The sequence below is a fragment of the Myotis davidii genome, unplaced genomic scaffold (genome assembly GCF_000327345.1).
Source record: "Myotis davidii unplaced genomic scaffold, ASM32734v1 scaffold185, whole genome shotgun sequence".
NCBI classification, from domain to species: Eukaryota; Metazoa; Chordata; class Mammalia; order Chiroptera; family Vespertilionidae; genus Myotis; species Myotis davidii.
Genome location: NW_006297811.1, coordinates 2,185,916 through 2,204,620, shown reverse-complemented (window position 1 = coordinate 2,204,620; position 18,705 = coordinate 2,185,916). Strand labels below are relative to the sequence as shown.

Below are 18,705 nucleotides of genomic sequence, written 5' to 3'. Positions count from 1 at the left end.
TCGTATTTTATTGGTGAACCATTTGAAAGCAACTTACAGATAGTATGCCTTTTTACCCCTAAATATTTTGGGAAATTTTCTTATGTGATCAATGCACCATTATCAATTCAGGAACATTAGCATTGATATAATACTATTATTTAGTGCACAATCCAAATTCAAATTTTCCATTAAAAGGACCTTCAGAGCATCTAGGCTAATCCTTTAATCTGTAAGAATATTTCAGCCTTTTGTTTCCTTTATGGCATTAACATTGGAGAGTACAGTCCAGTTATTTTGCAGTGTTCCTCAATTTAGGCCTCTGATTGGTTCCTTCTGATTTAATTCAAGTTGCATGGTTTTGTGAGGAGCACTGAATGCCTAGTAATTGTCTCCTTCTCAGGGCAACACCTCAGGAGGCACATGATGCCAAGTTTTCTCCTATTTTTAAAACCACTTTATTGAGTTATGATTAACACGTGAAAAGTTGTGGTGGTCAGAACACTTAATATAAGAGCTACCCTCTTAGCAAATGTTTAAGTGTGCATGAGTGCACTTTTTGCTTGATTTAGAAATGGGGATGGTTGCGGACAGCAGACGCTGATGCTAGTTAGGTGATCCAGATACTCCAGAATCTGTGGGAAATTAAAATCCTACCCGCAAGGCAACTCTGAAGTAGGTTTCTCAGCCTCCTGCTCTCCCTCCTGTGCAAGATTCTGTGAGCTGTGAGTCATGGCATCATCAGCTTTGCACACCTTCCCTCCTCAGCGGCTTTCAGGCTCCTTCTCCATCACTGTCGTCCTCCTGTAACTTCCTACTCCTCTCTCCCTGTTCCTCTCATGTGGCAAATGGGAGAGCTGCTGGCATTTCATGGTACAGTAGAACAGGAACTGGACTAAGAAAACCCAAATTCTATTCCTGTCTTTTTCGCTAATGGTGTGATCTCACCAATCACCAAGCCTGTCTGGGTGCAGTGTTTCCGTTGATAAAGGGGGAGGGGCAATTAGAGGATCCCATTCATGTGATCCGCTTCTATACATGACTGTATATGTGCCGTTCACCTAATTATCCTCATAACCCCCACGTCGTATGTGTGAAGTGTAAACATTTTTTTTCTTTTTTTTTTTTTAAGGTTATAGCTCAGGAAGTGTCAGATAAGCACTTGGCAGAGGGCCGCCTGTATCCTCCTTTGAACACCATTAGAGATATTTCTCTGAAAATCGCAGTAAAGGTAAAACTGTTCTTGTTCAACCTCGTTATTTTTCCTTCCTTCTATTGTTAAATATGCATTTTTTGGTATTAAAAATCCACTCTCTTGAAATTTCTGTCACCTTATTATGTCAGCAGGCACAGAGCCTCAGCAGAGCTTAGGGACTCTGATCTGTAGCAATGGAAGAATCAGCTGAATCATTAATTCCCCCATCAATCTTTTTCTCTCCTATAATTTAAGTGATTCATTAGGATTTCCTTTCAGGTACGTCTTTTACACTTTACCCTTTTTTAGTTAGTATCTTCCATATCACAGTTATGAAAGTTGCTAACATGTTGCAGATGTGGTAGATGGACATTTAGACTCCAAAATACCTGCCTTATCCGCGTCTCCATGGTGTGTGGATCCGGGTCTCCATGGTGTACGGTATCTTAAAGATCACAACTAATAACACTGGCAGAGGGCAATGCAATGACAGCAAAGCACTCAAAGCTGTTGGGGCGGTAGATGAGCTATTGAAGGAATCAGCCAAAAAGAATCTAATGGCAGAGAAATCTTTTGTAACTGAGAGAGATTAATATTATTGCAATATAGTTGTATTAGTTTGCTAGGGCTGCCATAGCAAAATACCACAGACTGGGTGATTTAAAAACATTTATTTTCTCATAATTCTGGAGGCTAGAAATCTAAGATTCAGGCATAAGCAGGACTTATATCTTTGGAGGACTCTCTCCTGAGCTTGTAGGTGACTGCCTTCTCTGTGTCTTCATGGGGTCTTCCTTCTGTGTATGCATATCCCTGGTGTCATTTGTTCAGGTTTACCTTCTCATAAAAACACCAGTCAACATGGGTTAGGGCCCACCCAAACAGCCTTGTTTTAACTTAATTACCTCTTAAAGGCCCTGTCTCCAAACACTGTCACATTCTGAATACTGGGGGTTAAGGCTTCAGTATTTTGGGGTGACATAGTTCAGCCCATAATATAATTATATATTTAAGCTAGGGTTTCTCAACCTCATCCACATTTTGTCCGGATATCTCTTTGTTGTGGGGATGTCCTGGGCATTGAAGGATATTTAACAGCATCGCTGGCCTTTTCCCACTAGATACCAGTAGCCTCTGAAGGGCTGTGACAAACAAAAATGTTTCCAGAACATTGCCAATTGGTCCCTCAGAGGCGAAATGGTTTGTGGTTGAAAACCAAAGCTATTAGCAAGTTTATCAAAACGACACCATTTAGGATTCATATGTCATTATTTATCTTGTTGATTGAGGGTAAATGCTTCAAAAACTGAGTAATCCTTCAAAAACCATTTAGATAATCTGCTTGGTTATTTATTTGTAAAGCGTATGCTCATGTTTTCTCCTGATGTGTGTCTACTCGCCTTTAACTAGTTTGAATGGTTATTGCACCACACAGGAGTTGGGATTACAAGAGGGCAACTATGGAAAGAAAAGAAAACCAAGAATAGAACACCGTTTCTTTTCTGCCAAAAGGCAGAAGAAAGGCAGTTAGGAAGAGAAGTCATGATTTCAAGGAGAGACTCAGGACTGCGCAGCATGTCAGAATTAGAGGAAGACACACTTTCAGGATCGGGGTGGACATTGTGATTAAGGAAATCAAGTCCTGGCAAGAAAAACTCGTTCGAATGTTGACAATTTTTATTTATATGTAAGAAGTCATCAGAAACTATTACAAAAAGCAATTTCAATGGTACAAGAAGTTAATCAAAGCCACTCTTCTAGAGAGTTGGGCTTTGACAAAGAGAGAGGGAAGACTTCACTGAGAGGATCATTAAGAGTCAGTATCCTGGGAGCATGAAGAGGAATGAAATTCCACATCGTCTATGTCAGAAATGAAACAATGCATTGCAGGCACTTTGGAAAATAGAGAAGAGGGAAATGCCTAAATTTGACTTTTCTAACAGAAGCAACTCATCATTTTGGTGTGTGTGCTTCCAGTCTTTTTTCATGTGTTTGCTTTCATTTCTAACATAATTTAATAATGTATGGTGTTTTGTTTTCTGATATTTTCATAAACATTTCTTCATAATATAGCACAGTCTTTAAAACCATAATTTTTCATAAATGCATAGTTTTACATTGAGAAGAGATACCTAACCATTCTAATATTCTTCGAAAACAGACTTATCCAAATAAGTCTAGTGTACAATAGCTCCTCAGTGAAACAGGAGTAATTTAAGAGCACATATGGAATGATTCATTTTGACAATCCATTTTTCTCAGAGAAAATATGGGAAGAGAGGACGTTTGAAGAGAAAGAGGAGATAGTTTGAGTTGATGTAAAGGGAAATTGAGATTGTTTTCTCAGATTAATTGGAATCTTCTCAGTAGAGTGGTGAGAGTTAAATGGAGACTCAACAGGGGATGGTTTGAAATTACCTGTGAGAAAGCTGAGAGGAAGTTGCTTTTTATTTTATTTTTCAAAAGGAGGATAAAAGCATAATGTGTAACCACGTAACCCAGGTGAGGTTAGGAATAGTAGGACGTTGCGGGGGAGAGCCATGAAAGGAGAAAGCTGGCACTGAGGGTTCCCCACGCTCGGGACTAGAATGGAGAGTGTGACACAGAGATATGGAAACAGGATTCTGTGATGCTGGGAAGGGGCGTTGAAACTGCCCGTGGAGTCCTGCTGGTTAGGTGAGCAGGGTCAGGTGAGCAGGGGTAAAAAAAGAGATTTTGTAAGAGGCTATGGTTAGAATAGAGATTATTAAAACTGCAAGGTGTTGAAGTTCAAACTTAGTAGGCATATTACGATAGTCAGTTCAAGTTAATTACCAGTCAGGTCATTTCAAGACATTTCCCACGTTATCTGAGAAATCCTGGTGTGATCACCCTTGAATAAATCTCTGCTATCCACACTTCCCTTTGTTGCTGTTATTGTATTCTCCTCTTGCTACATAATTTATATTTGCACTTTCATTTTATATCTTATTTGTGTATGTGTGCTTTTAATACAACTTGCTGTTTTTGAAAACAGATAAGATATAAATTATATATTAATTTTCTAGGAACAGACAAAAACTTCTGCCATGTACTCACCATCACCTCTGTTCCTTAAAATATAACTAAGACTCTTTTTCTATTTCTAGATTGTGAAAGATGCATACCAAGAAAAGACAGCCACAATTTATCCTGAACCCCCAAACAAGGAAGCATTTGTCTGCTCTCAGATGTATAGCACTGATTATGACCAGATTCTACCTGAGGCGGCCCAGAAAATACAGACCAAATCTGACCAGTAACATAATAACTAACATTTCTAATTCCATTATGAGATCTGAAATCTTTCATAATTTTTAAAGATTAGACTCTTTTATAATGATTTACAATATGCTAGATTAAGATAATTTTACTTTAACAATCTAAAAATTTATGGGAAAATATTAATATACTTTAGGGCACATATCATACTAGACAATTTTGCTTCATTTACTTTCTGGTTATTTATGATTTCTATCTTATTTTGCCCAAGTTCTCTTTAAAAGTTATTGTACCTACTACTGAGAAACTCATTGTTTTTATATAGGGAACTAATGGGAAGACCAAAATTAGTAATAAATTGATATGATTAAAATTAAAACCCATCATTCTTTGGCTGACCAATTTGTTAAAAATCTTTTTTTATATATAGACAGAAATATATTTAGGCATAAATGAACTTTTGCTAAAAACAGAAATAACACGTTGTTGCCTAGAGAAATATAACTTCTCAGGTATTTTTATTCCAATTCCAGACCATACTTGTTCTTTTGGTGCAACTGAATTCTAACATTTCTAAGAAAGATTATTGCTGTTTACAATGCATTGGGCAGCCTTAGATTTTAATATTCTTTCTCCATTGTTACATCTTCTTATCATCTTGGCCTCCATCACCTATCCCTTCTAATAGCATCTTTCTTTCCCCTGACTAAGTACCCTATCCTTCAGCTCCACTTTACTGCTCCTGGGCCTTTGAGGACTATGGCTCCTGTCCTGAGGTAGGTACCTTCAGTTCAGCACAGGCTGAGCAGTGGGAAGAGGAGAGGGGAGAGTAGGTCAGCTCCTTGAGAAAGGGGTGTCTGCGGTGTCAACCTCTTAAGACAAGGATCTGCAGAGTTAGGAGTGAGAGCCCAGTTCCCAGACAAGCTGGGTTCCCACTTGAGTGACCTGCTCTAATGTTCCTTTGATTCGTTCTGATAATCAAGAGCTCCTTTTGTGGTTACAGTAAACACAATTTCCTCTGAATTTGGAGAAAATTTTGTAACCACTTCCCCAATAGCAGAAATCTTTACATTAGATATTAAAATATTCTAATTACCATTAGTAGTTACAGCCAAGAAATTCATGTTCATTTCAAGCTTTACTTTAGAAATTAATCACTGAACTAGTGGAGACAATTTTAAATTCATAAGCTCAGGTACAACAACATTTGCTATTGTAGAATTTTTCGGAGAATTTTCTGTTTTTTGAAGTAATGCTTTTAAAGAATATAAAACGATGTTCAAGGTTAACTATACTATAAATGATTTTATTGTAAGTGGAAGGTTATAAATTGTTTTAAGTGGGAGAAGGGGTGGGGGTATTTCTGAAGGTAAGATTTAGTCAAGAATTTCCTCAATATAGTTATTTTGATAAGATCCAGAATGCCTCTTTTTTGTCTGTTTCGATGTTGTGTTATAGCTCTAGCTAAATGTACTTACCTATGCAAAAGATTTATTAAAGCATAGAAAAAGTGAATGAAGAAAAGTGTAAAATAATTGTTTTTCTCTTAAAGTATTGTTCATTTAAAAATAATGCTGGGTCTTAATGGGTTGTCATGTGACAGTATATAATGAATTTAAAAGTATTCTGATAGTTAATTTCAATATAAACTTAGTTTATTTAATACCAGTTGTATACAAAATGAATGAGCTTAGAGGAAGATAGTGAAACAGCTTTGGATGGTTAATTACTAGGTAGCATGTATTCTGTGTACATTATCTTATTTAATGTGGTCCCCACAATTCTTTTATGAAGTAGAATATTTTGAGTAACTTGCCAAGTCCACAGAGTTAATACTAGTAAGTAAAGGAGGCGGCTTTTAAATCTATGTTTATCTTTTTTCTTAGTCTGTTCTCTTTTCACTAGAGTACAGTTTAGAACAGCACTGTCCAACAGAAAATGAAAGGGCTACATGTATAATTACTAGTAGTTTCATAAAAAGAAAAATGGAATTTATATTAATAATATTTTTTATTTAAACCAGCATATTCAGAATATTATCATTTGACATATAATCAGTATAAAATATTAATGAGATATTTCACATTATTTTGTTCATAAGCCTCTAGTATCCAGATATTTATACTTACATCAGTCATGAGAATATAGAGAACAATGGAATAGGACAAGAAGCTCACAGAGACCCCCTGAATATATGAATTATAAAGGCAGCACTATAATTAGAGATAAAGAATGGATTATGTAGTTGAAAGATTAGGAAAACTTAAAACTATAGAGAAAATGAAAACTATCCTACCTAATAAAAGAGAAACATGCAAATTGACCATATCCCCAACACCCTTCCCATTGGCTTATCAGCAGAATATGCAAATTAACTGCCAACCAAGATGGCGGCCGGCAACCACACAGCTGAAGCGAACAGGAGGCCTGCTTGCTCCAGTGACGGAGGAAGCCAATGTTCCCAGCCTGCCGGTGCCAGCCTCTGAGCTGTACTCTAAGCACCTATGTTGCAATTATAGAATCTAAACAAGCTCCAGAGACCTGCTTTCAGCCAGCTTTGGCCTCAGAGCTTAGAGCTGCAGTGATGGCAACAGAGTTTCAATTATAGAAGCCAAACAAACCTAACAAACTTTTTTTAGCTCTCAGCTCCAGTGACAGCTATAGAAGGTAAATAAATCCCAGAATTAAAAAAAAAGAAAAAAAGGAGAGGCTGGGAGCTTAAATTGCCCTCCAGCCTGAAAACAGCTCTTAGGCCCTCACCCAGACTGGCCAGGCACCCCAGTGAGGGGACCCGCACCCTGAAGGGGGTGTGGCCAGCTGCAAACAGCCTTCAGCCCGTCATCCAGGCTGGCCAGGCACCCAAGCAGGATCCCCACCCTGATCCGGGACACTTTCAGGGCAAACCAGCAGGCCCCCCACCGATGCACCAGGCCTCTATCCTACACTACAGTCAGGGCGGGACAGCGTGAACTGCTATCTGGGTCCCATGTGCAGCCCTGGGCAGCGGGGCATAAGCCCTGCCCCCAGCTGGGACCCCTGTGTGCCACCTGAGCCCCCAGCTGGGACCCCTGTGCCGCCTAAGCCCTGCACTGCTAAGCCCCACCCCCAGCCGGGACCCTATGACTATAGGAGAGCAGGACAGTGCTACTATTGGAGAGAAGGACAGTGCCACGGGGCCCTGGGTCATTGTGGTGATCGGGCCATCGGTAAGTAGAAAAGTGCAGCCTGTAGGCAGCCCCCAGCTGCGCCTGATCTGGGAGCAGGAAAGCAAGCCTGGCCTGCGGGCAGCCCCCAGCCGCGCTTTCTCCCCGGTCGCCATGAGGATCCAGGAGCAGGAAAGCAAGCCTGGCCTGCAGGCAGCCCCAAACTTTGCCTGCTCCCCAGTTGCCATGGTGATCCGGGAGTAGGAAAGCAAACCTGGCCTGAGGGCAGCCCTCAGCTGCGCCTTCTCCCCGGTCGCCATGAGGATCCGGGAGCAGGAAAGCAAGCCTGGCCTGCAGGCAGCCCCAAGCTGGGCCTGAAACGGGAGTAGGAAAGCCCGGCCTGCGGACAGCCCCCAGCTGGGCCTGCTCCCCGGTTGCCATGGCGATCTGGGAGCAGGAAAGCCCGGCTTGCAAGCAGCACCTCCATCCTGGCCATAGCTCAAGGGAGAGTACAACATGCAGTGGAGGCCAGGAGCCTGAGAGATCAACACAGAGGGTCTCCTGCTCCAAGCCTCCATGGTGTGGCTGGGGGCAGGCCCCCCGCAGACACACACACACACACACACACACACACACACGACACACGGGACGCCTGCTCCGAGCCTCTGCTGCCAGACTAGCCATCAGTAGGACATCCACTGAGGGCTCCTGGACTGTGAGAGGGGCAGGCTGGGCTGAGGGAACCCCCACCCCCCACCCCCAGTGCACGAATTTCGTGCACTGGGCCTATAGTATACTATATAAAATTAAAACTACTATGTAAAAAGGTAGACTTTAAATGGGTTAATACTTAAGTATGAATGGTAAAATATAAAACTAATAAAAAAATCGAAGCAAAATATCTTTGAGACCTCAGAAACACAAACTTGAGGTTAAAAAAATTGATGGAATGCATTATCTAAGAGTGGAAAGGTTTTGGCTGATAAATGGCTGCTGCCATAAAACTGTAAAGGATGCAGAAATCCAGGACTGTGGGGTAGGTTAGTTGCTCTACAGAGATGGAATCATAAAGAGATAATTTAGGCTCAAAGGCTTAAGTTCTCAGCTCAAGGCACAGTATAAAAATGAGAAAAATGCCTATGTTTTTGCTAAAAGAATCTCTTCTCTCTTACCAACTGTAAGGCTGAAATAACTGAAAACCAAGGTATTATTTTAGCCATCTGGCTGCCAAATACACCAGGAATTGTATTCACAGCCTTACCAGACCTCATCTAAAAGTAAAGAGTAATGACCAGGAAACAGTAGGACCTGGATTTGGAATGGGGCTGTATGGCAGAGGGATTTGGAGGACTTCTGACACTTTGAAATAGGTGAACAATAGCCCTTGTTTAATTACTGAAAGTCCTGTGTCCCAGGAAACCCCTCAACCCCAGACAAACCAGAACACTTGATGTGTCCTCCCTTGCTAATCAAAGCGGGAGGTCTTCTTGTCTAAAGATGTTGTTGCTCAACCAAAGGACTTGTATGCATGCATATAAGCCTAACCAATGGACACAGACAACAGGGGGGTGAGGGCATGAGTGGGGAGTGGCAGGGGGCAATGGGGGGATAGGACACATATGTAATACCTTAATCAATAAAGAAATTTAAAAAGAAAAGATGTTGTTGCTGTCTTGCTTGAAGATCCTGTGCTGATCTCACTCGGTTTGCTTCCTGCTCTTCCCAAATTACTTCTTATCTCTGTACACATAATATCAGATTCCAGTAGCTGGGTTGGATATAATTACAAAGACAAACCCAGGAGGAGAAGATTCCTACCAAAAGAATTCTAGATTTGGCTCATTTACATTGGCAAAACCTGAGGAAAATGTTTGGGATTCTGAAAATGTACTGAGGAAAAAGTGTAATTTTGGATTGGGTAGAATTGATTGATTAGGGGTGCACTTGCCACAGGGGTCTAAATTAATGTGCTGCCTTAAGCAGTTGAAAGAGATTCTACTAGTTGGTTCAATTAGTTGACTGAAATATACTATATAATAAAAGGCTAATATGCAAATCGACCGAATGGCGGAATGACCGGTCACTATGATGTGCACTGGCCACCAGGGTTCAGGCGCTCAATGCAGGAGCTGCCCCCTGGTGGTCAGTGAGCTCCCACAGTGGGAGTGCCACTCAGCCAGAAGCCAGGCTCACGCTGGCGAGTGCAGCGGCGGTGGCAGAAGCCTCTTCTGCCTCTGAGGCAGTGCTAAGGATGTCCGACTGCGGGAAGCAGGCCTAAGCTGTCAGTCAGATATCCCCTGTGGGCTCCCAAACTGTGAGAGGGTGCAAGCTAGGCTGAGGGACCCCCACCCTGCCGAGTGCACAAATTTCATGCGCCGGACCTCTAGTAAAGTTAATAATGGCCCACATTGAATACAATTGAGAATGCCAACATTCCTTGAAATAATATAAAGGAATTAAAAGATTACAAAAATAGGAGTGTTGGAGTGGATTTGTCTTGTGCAAATCAAAACATTCTAATCCTAATTATTTCCTAACTAAGTTTCCCAAAAGGACCTATCGGTTTCACTGAGGCCTTGAGAGACACTTTGGTGAAGGGAATAGCAGCATCCATGAAAAACATTTTTAAAAAATTAAGGTATAATTAACATGTAACATATTAGTTTCAGGTGATTAACATGATTCAATATTTGTATATATTGTGAAATGATCACCACAATAAGTCTAGTGATCATTTGTCACCATACATAGCTACGAAATGTTTTTCTTTTTTATTAATATTTTTTTAGTGTACCACAGAATTTTAATAATTAGGTAACTTATTTTTTAATATATTTATTTATTTCAGAGAGGAAGGGAGAGGGAGAGAGAGAGATAGAAACATCAATTACTGATCAACTGCCTCCTGCATGCCCCACCTGGGGGTCAAGCCCACAACCCAGGCATGTGCCCTTGACCAAATCAAACCCGGGACCCTTCAGTCCACAGGCCAATGCTCTGTCCACTGAGCCAAACCAGCCAGGGCCAAAATGTTTTTCTTATGAGAACTTTTGAGATGTACTCTTTTAGCAACTTTCAAGTATGCAACAGAGTAGTATTAACTACTAGAGGCCTGGTGCGTGAAATTCATGCATGGGTAGGTTCCCTAGGCCTGGCCTGCAATCAGAGCTGATCTTCCCCAGGTTGGGGCAGCTGGCCCCACCACCTGTGTCCGCCGCTGCCACCCACCCCCAGTTCCGCATTCCCCATTGGATGACCGGAGCCTGCTGGCCGGGTGGAGGGACCAAGAGGTTGGCCGGCAGGCCTCAATCAGGATCTGGGACTGCGGGCTGGGAGCAGCTCCTATGTGGAGCATCTGCCCCCTGGTGGTCAATGAATGTCATAGATGACCGATTGTTCCACCATCTAGTCGATTTGCATATTATACTTTTATATACATAGATAGCATACTAAACATTACATGACTTATTTTATAACTGGAAATTTGTATGTTTCGACCAATTTCCCCCACCCCCCTACACTCCCATCTCTGTCAACCACCAGTCTCTTGTATGTATCTACTAGAGTCCTGGTGCATGAATTCATGCACCGGTGGGGTCCCTCTGGGTGGCCTGTGGGGATTGGGCTGAAACCTGCAGTTTGAATGCCGCCTGCAGCTCCTACCTGCTGCTCCTGCTCATCCCAGCCCCACTGAACCTGCTGTAGGCTCGCACCCAATCAGTCCCAATTGGGAGAGGCTAATGCCGCCGCAAAAAAGCTCGCTGTCCATGAGTCCTGCATCTGGTGCCCTCCCAAGGGGAGTGGCCTGCAGGATTAGGACAAAACTGGCTCTCTGACATCCCTGAGGGGTCCCAGATTGCAAGAAGGCACAGGCCAGGCTGAGGGACCCAACCGATGCACAATCGGGGCCGGGCAGGGACTGACCAGCCAGGAAGGGATGCGGAAGGTTGGCCAGCTGGGGAGGGACCAAGGGAGGGTTCCTGGGTGTATTCAGCCCATCTTGCTCAGTCCCAATTGGCCAGACGCCAGGAGCAAACTAATCTACCAGACAGAGGGTCTGCCCCCTGGTGGTCAGTGCACGTCATAGCGAGTGATTGAGTGGCCATAGATATCACTAGCATATTACACTTTGATTGGTTAAACAGTCGACGGTCACCGGACAACTGGAAACTTAGCATATTAGGCTTTTATTATATAGGATGGGCTCCGTGTTTTTGTTTGTTTGTTGTTTTTTTGTTTAGATTCCACATGTAAGTTTATTTCACTTAACATAATGCCCCTGAGGTCTATCCATGTTGTTGCAAATAGCAACATTTTACTTTTTTTATGGCTCAATAATATTCATATTTACCACATTTCCTTTATTCACCCATTGTTGGCCATGTCTTGCCTATTGTAAATAATGCTGCAATGAACATAAAACCCATATATTTGTATGAATTAGTGGTTTCATTCCTGGATCATATGGTAGTCCTATATTTTTTTTCAGGACTTCCGTAATAGTTGCACCAATTTACATTCTCACTGACAACTGACAGTACACAAGGGTTCGCTTTTCTCCACATCTTCACCAACACTTATTTCTTGTCATTTTGATAATATCTGTTCTGACAGGTGTGAGGTGATACCTCATTGTGGTTTTAATTTGCATTTCCCTGATTATTAGTGACGTTGAGCACCTTTTTATGTACACAATGGACAACTACATCTTCTTTTGAATAATATTCAGATCCTCTGTCTTTTTTTGTTGTTTTTAACCCTCACCTGAGGATATTTTTTCCAATGATTTTTTAGAGAGAGTGGAAGGGAAGAAGGGAAGAAGGGAAGCAGGGAGGAAGGAATAAGAAGGGAGAGAGAGATGTGAGAGAGAGACATCGATTGGTTACCTCCCACATGTGCTCTGATCAAAGACAGGGATTGAACTTGCAACCCAGGTACATGCCCTTTACCAGGAATCGAACCCATGACCCTTTGTTGCATGATCGGTGCTCTAACCACTGGGTACACCATGTAGGGATTCTCAGATTTTTAATCTGATTTTTAATCAGATTTTTTTGGTATTATTGAGTTGTATGAGTTCTTTATATATTTTGCATATTAGTCCCTTATCAGATACATGATTTCAAATATTTTCATCCATTGAGTTGGTTGCCTTTTTCATTTTGTTGAGGGTTGTTTTTGTTGTGTGGAGCTTTTTAGTTAATGTAATGTAATCCCACTTGTTTATTTGTGCTTTTGTTGCCTTTGTTCTTGGTGTCAAATTCAAGAAATGGTCACCAAGATCAATGTCAAGGTGTTTACTGCCTATGTTTTTTTCTAGGAGTTTTATTGTCTCAGGTGTTTCATTCATGCTTTAATCCATTTTGAGTTAATTTTTGTGCAGTGGTCCAGTGTATCCAATGCCATTTGCTGAAGAGACTGCCCTTTCCTCATTGTATATTTTTGGCTCCTTTATCATAAATTAATTGACTATATATGTATGGGTTTATTTCTGAATATCTATTCTGTTTCATCTATATATATAAAAGCCTAAGCGACGAGCCAACCAGCCAGTAGCTATGACATGCACTGACCACCAGGGGGCAAATGCTCAATGTAAGAGCTGCTGAGCTGCAATGACTTGGCAGCTGTGGTTCTAGGGTGACACACCCGTAACCAGAGAGGAGGTAGCCCGATCCCGGGGTGCGTCACCCAAGAACCACCCTCTTGCAATCCGGGATCCCTCAGGGGATGTCAGAGAGCCAGTTGCAGCCCGATCCCCTCAGGCCAGGCCAAGTGACCCCACCAATGCACGAATCTGTGCACAGGGCCTCTAGTTCATATATATATGTCTGTTTTTATGCCATACTGTTTTGATTGCTGTAGCTTTGTAATATAGTTTGAAATCAGGGTGTGTGATGCCTCCAGCTGTATTCTTTCTCAAGATTGCTTTGGCTATTTGGGGTCTTTTGTGGTTCTATACAAATTATAGAATTGTTTGTTCTATTTCTGTGAAAAATGTTATTAGAATTTTGATAGGGACTGCATTGAATCTGTAAATTGCTTTGGGTATTATGGACATTTTAACAATATTAATTCTTCCATTTGATGATCATGTAATATCTTTAAATTTATTTGTATCTTCAATTTCTTTCATCAGTGTCTTATAATTTTCATTGTACAGGTGTTTCACCTCCTTAGGTCAATTTATTCCTAGGTATTTTATTCTTTTTGATGTAATTATAAATGAGATACTTTTTAAAATTTCTCTTTCTTATAGTTTATTATTAGTGTATAGAAAGGCAATAGATCTTTGAATATTAATGTTGTATCTTACAACTTTAATGAATATGTTTATTAGTTCGGACAGTATTTTAGTAGCCTTTAGAATTTTCTGTATATAATATCATGTCATCTCAAATAGAGGCAGTTTTATTTCTTCCTTTCCAATTTGGATGTGTTTTCTTTTTTTCTTGCCTAATTGTTCTGGCTAAAACTTTAAATCCTGTGTTGAATAAAAGTGGCAAGAGTGGGCATCCTTGTTTTGTTTCTGACCTTAGAGGAAAGCTTTCAGCTTTTTTATCATTGAGTATGGTTTTAGCTATCTGCTCGTCATATATGCCTTTTATTATGTTATGTTCCCTCTGTACATAATTTGTTGAGTTTTTTTAAAATCACATTTGGATGTTGAATTTTGTTAAATGCTTTTTCTGCATCTATTGAGACAATCATGATTTTTATCCTTCATTTTGTTAATGTGGTATGTCATATTGGTTGATTTGCTGCTATTGAACAATCCTTGCATCCCAGGAAGAAGTCTCATTTAATCATGGTGTATGACCCTTTCAATGTATTGTTGAGTTTGGTATGCTAATATTTGTTGAGGATATGAAAAGCATTTTAATGACTCTTCTCTGTGAGCCGGGGAGCTTGTGGGAAATGCTAGGTTAAAATGGGCTCCTTATTTCAATAGAGATGTCAGAATCTTGTGGTCGATAGAGCTTAATAGCAAGGCTTTGCAGCTATTAACAACTGGAGACAAATTGGAAACAATAATAGAAGATCTACTATACTCAAAAAATAGTTTAGTTTACAGAAATCTTTGCTGGTAGGCAGTAAATCATAGGACCCCATATGTCCTGAAATTTTGTTGAAAAATTTAACAATTAGGACAGCTCATGTGCTGACCAAGAAAAATGGATGCCAGTATACAACCGATAACAGCCAAACCAGTGTATATTAGCTGAATATCAGCATGGCGTAGGTCCAAATATGTGGGCAACCCACATAGGTCTACTTGATATGTATAACAATAGCAGAAAAGCCTGACTACCACCACCAAGATTGAGTTCCGAGGCCCTCACCAAATTGCCAATCACAGGTATGAATGAAAGATCTCGAAGGTGAAGAACCCTGTAATGTAAGTGCTTCCGGCATCTTCCCTTGCGGCTCCGTTTTCAGGTTAACAGCAAGAACATCACTAGGCCTTTTGGAAATCATCTGGCCACAGTCTGAACAAATACAGATTTCTGGAGTCTATGAAACCTTTTTGATCTATGGGACAAAGTGCATGCTATAGGAATATATCCATCATCTATTTTTCCAGTGAAGAGTTAGAATTGATGTCTTCATCATGTATGGCAGTATCCCATAGTGCAGTGGTTCTCAACCTTCCTAATTCCGCGACCCTTTAATATAGTTCCTCATGTTGTAATGACCCCCAACCATAAAATTATTTTCGTTGCTACTTCATAACTGTAATTTTTTGCTACTGTTATGAATCGTAATGTAAATATCTGATATGCAGGATGTATTTTCATTGTTACAAATTGAACATAACTAAAGCATAGTGATTAATCACAAAAACAATATGTAATTATATATGTGTTTTCCGATGGTCTTAGGCGACCCCTGTGAAAGGGTTGTTCAACCCCCAAAGGGGTCGTGACCCACAGGTTGAGAACCGCTGCCATACTGGATCCCTGATATATAAGAAAGGCCTATTCTGGCAGGAAGTACCATACGCTTTACAGGGATAAATTTCACCATCAGAAGCTTTACAATAAGCAAGGGTGTGATTCTTACCACATCTAGAATTGGTATGATCTTTGGCATGTGCAAAAGACAGATGGACCTTTAAGAATGACAGCTGCGCCCAGCCGGTGAGCTTCAGTAGTTGAGCATCAACTTATGAACCAGGTCACGGTTCTATTCCCAGTCAGGGCTCCATCCCCAGTTGGGGGAAGGTGCAGGAGGCAGGCAATCAGTGATTCTCTCTTATCATTGATGTTTCTATCTCTCCCTCTCTCTTCCTCTCTGAAATCAATAAAATATGTATATTTATAAAAAACAAAAATAAAATAAAAGCTATTAAAAAAAAGGATGACAGCTGCTGTGAGACAATTTCTTGGAGCAAATCAGTAGGTAGATGTTCATTTGTCTAATGCTTTTTTGTTTGTTTCTCCTTTACTCCAGTAAGCAGAGGGCCCCGAAGCAGTTTGTGCTATCAACAAGCAACATTATATATTGTCTTTTGTCAAGGTTTCATTAACTCTCTGATACTGTCCCAGAGTATAGTCCTTGTTACCAGACCTTGATCATCTTACCACTGTATGGTGCACAAGCTGGTCTAACACATTGGTGATGCTGTGCTCATAGGACCTGAGCTAATGGGTAGATTAATCCAAAGAAAGCACAAGAGCCTCAGCCAAGTTTGCGGAGGTCCAGTGTCTGGTGTGTGTTGGAATGTCCCCTCCAAATTGCATACTTTGTTCCACCAATGACTAAAGAAGAGCCTCAGTGTTTGTTGGGCTTCTTTGAATTTTGTGTCCACTACTCAAGCCCATTTATGGGTGGTCCACGTGCTTCTAGCTTTAACTGGTCGAAGAAAAAGAAAGGCCCCTCCCTCTGTTCCTGGCTGCAGGGCCTTCTGAAGGGAGATAGAATGGGCTCAGTTTTGAGGCAGATCAGGATTCTGTATTAAACCAGGATTTTTGAGCAAACCATGCTTGCCCTCTTCAGAAAGTACCTATTCTTTCAACTTACCATGGGGCTACTTGAGGTAAAAGCAAATTAAAGAAAACTGTGAAGACCTCAGATAGGCTCCCTCAGGGCCTTCTCAAGTTCTCAGAAGGGATGGGTGGCATGTAAACTGTCATACCTGGAAACAAGTTCACAGACAACGTATTTGTAATTTAATATGGGGATATGTTAGGGTCCTTTAAGTCACCTGGCCCACTCCTCAGTCCATTATACACATACCCTCAGCACTTAGCCTGACACATAGTAGACCAAAAAAGGAACAAAAAGCAAATAACATCCTTGGAGAAATATTGATTTAATCGTTTTTTAAAGACACTGCAACATTTATAATGAGCATTCTTTGCAAATAACCATTAAAAAATATAAGGTATGTATACAGTATCAGGATTCTTGTTACAAACAATGGAGACTGGTTCTTTCAAGAAAAAAAGGACATTGGATAGCTCAAAGGTGTTAACCAAGCATTCAGTAAGTCAGAAATGAGGGTGGCACTATGGATTTAAGCAGCAAGAGATCAAAACTTCCGTTATAGGAAGTTTCCAATGAGCGACTTGGTTTCATTCATTTCTCCCAAACCATTTAGAGAAGGTGCAGTTCCCCAAAGAGCAAGCTTTCTGTTCAGGAAATAGGAGGCACTGTTGTCTGTAACCACTGGATTGCTGCACAGACAGAGCTCACCTGGATTAAAATCCCTATGTGAGAAGTGAGACCTCTGTTGAGAAGTAGCTGCTGGTATGTGTGTGTGTGTGTGTGTGGGGGGGGGGTGCCATGTGCTTTTATCAAGCTAAACAAAACCAGCAGTCTACTGTACATAGACAGCTGAGCTTTGAATGTTCATATATGTATTTTTTTCTATAAAACCTATACTCCCATAATTTATGTTGATTGTTAGTGGTTCTGATAGGAATAAAGTATTGCCACATGCTCATATTGGGCATGTAAAAGCTGGCTCTGAAAAATTACCATCAGAAATAGCTACAGAAGCAGGAAAGGTTTCATAAGCTAGAATTTATTCCTTTGAGTTCTGTTTTTGTTTTATATTTTGGTTCTTTAAGCTTGTTTATCTGTCACTACTTTTGCCAATTTAATCAGGAAAATTGCTGAGTGGGTTTGGGCATATATTAGGTGCTTGGTACATATTGTCTCATTTCAAAGGAAGAAAATTAATGGAGTTATATCTCTTTGGAGTCTAAAAACGTGTGAATGCTAATTATACTTATTGATGGTTTGGGGGAGATTGTATGGGAAATGCTACATGAAGTTGTTTTCAGTCCATGTAAGCCTTATTTCTTCCCTTCGTTTATAAGAAAGGCATGAGGCTCCAGTCTGATCCCAGCTACATCCCAGGCTAGGAGGGGTAAGCTGATGATCTCGCAAGGCAGGCCCAGGGCAGGGCCTCCTAGGTGTGCCCTGAAACTCATTCTGAGCTAAGAGCATTGGTGGAACAGAGTGGACCCAGTTCTAAGGCTTCACGGTCAGGAAACTCAGCTTAGTGCCTGGCCAGTCTATTCCGTTTTTCCTCACCCTGGCCCAAGGACATGTGTCTACATCTTAGACATGGAGTGTACAACCAGAATGAACTGTTATCAAAATGCCTGTAAGCCCCTCAGCACATGCAGCAGTGATGGGCATCTAACAACGTATGGCAATACGGGGAGTGAGGCATTCCCCTGCAAGTTTCTAAATCTCAGCATCCAGCTTTGGCATCCTGAGGGGACTGTGGCCTTAGTGGGGTGCTTGGGACCCAGCAGGAGAATGAAAGGCTTACATGGACTGAAAACAACTTCATGTAGCATTTCCCATACAATCTCCCCCAGTTGATTAATGATACTAAAGAGAACGATACAATATTCTTAGTTCAGTTCTTAGCCCTGGGCCTGCCTTGCGAGATCGTCAGCTTACCCATCCTAGCCTGGGATGTAGCTGGGATCAGACTGGAGCCTCATGCAAACAGCCAAATAGCACATGTCCTCTTCATTATTCTTGAGACTTCTGATTCTTCTGCCATTACAGATAGGCTCCAATTTTACTGAAAGAAAAATCTCAAAATCGGGGGTTTAAAATAAAGTAAGAAATGTAGTAAACATGCTCTGTCTTTGTTCTCATTTTAAAACTGATTTAAAATTC

The 18,705-nt window shown here is 41.0% G+C and overlaps 2 protein-coding genes across 2 annotated transcripts in view; one reads left to right on the top strand and one right to left on the bottom strand.

Annotated features, from left to right (window-relative positions):
- The window catches only part of ME1 (malic enzyme 1, NADP(+)-dependent, cytosolic), a 141,275-nt gene extending 135,322 nt beyond the window's left edge, over positions 1-5,953 (top strand). The window contains exons 11-12 of the mRNA XM_015570285.1: positions 1,112-1,210; positions 4,303-5,953. Coding sequence (XP_015425771.1) covers positions 1,112-1,210; positions 4,303-4,455 — 252 coding nt within the window. The 3' untranslated portion in view covers positions 4,456-5,953. The remainder of the gene's footprint in view (positions 1-1,111; positions 1,211-4,302) is intronic.
- Positions 5,954-17,104: 11,151 nt separating this feature from the next.
- The window catches only part of RWDD2A (RWD domain containing 2A), a 4,612-nt gene continuing 3,011 nt past the window's right edge, over positions 17,105-18,705 (bottom strand). The window contains exon 4 of the mRNA XM_006773497.2: positions 17,105-17,237. Within this exon, the coding sequence (XP_006773560.1) occupies positions 17,105-17,237 (133 nt within the window). The remainder of the gene's footprint in view (positions 17,238-18,705) is intronic.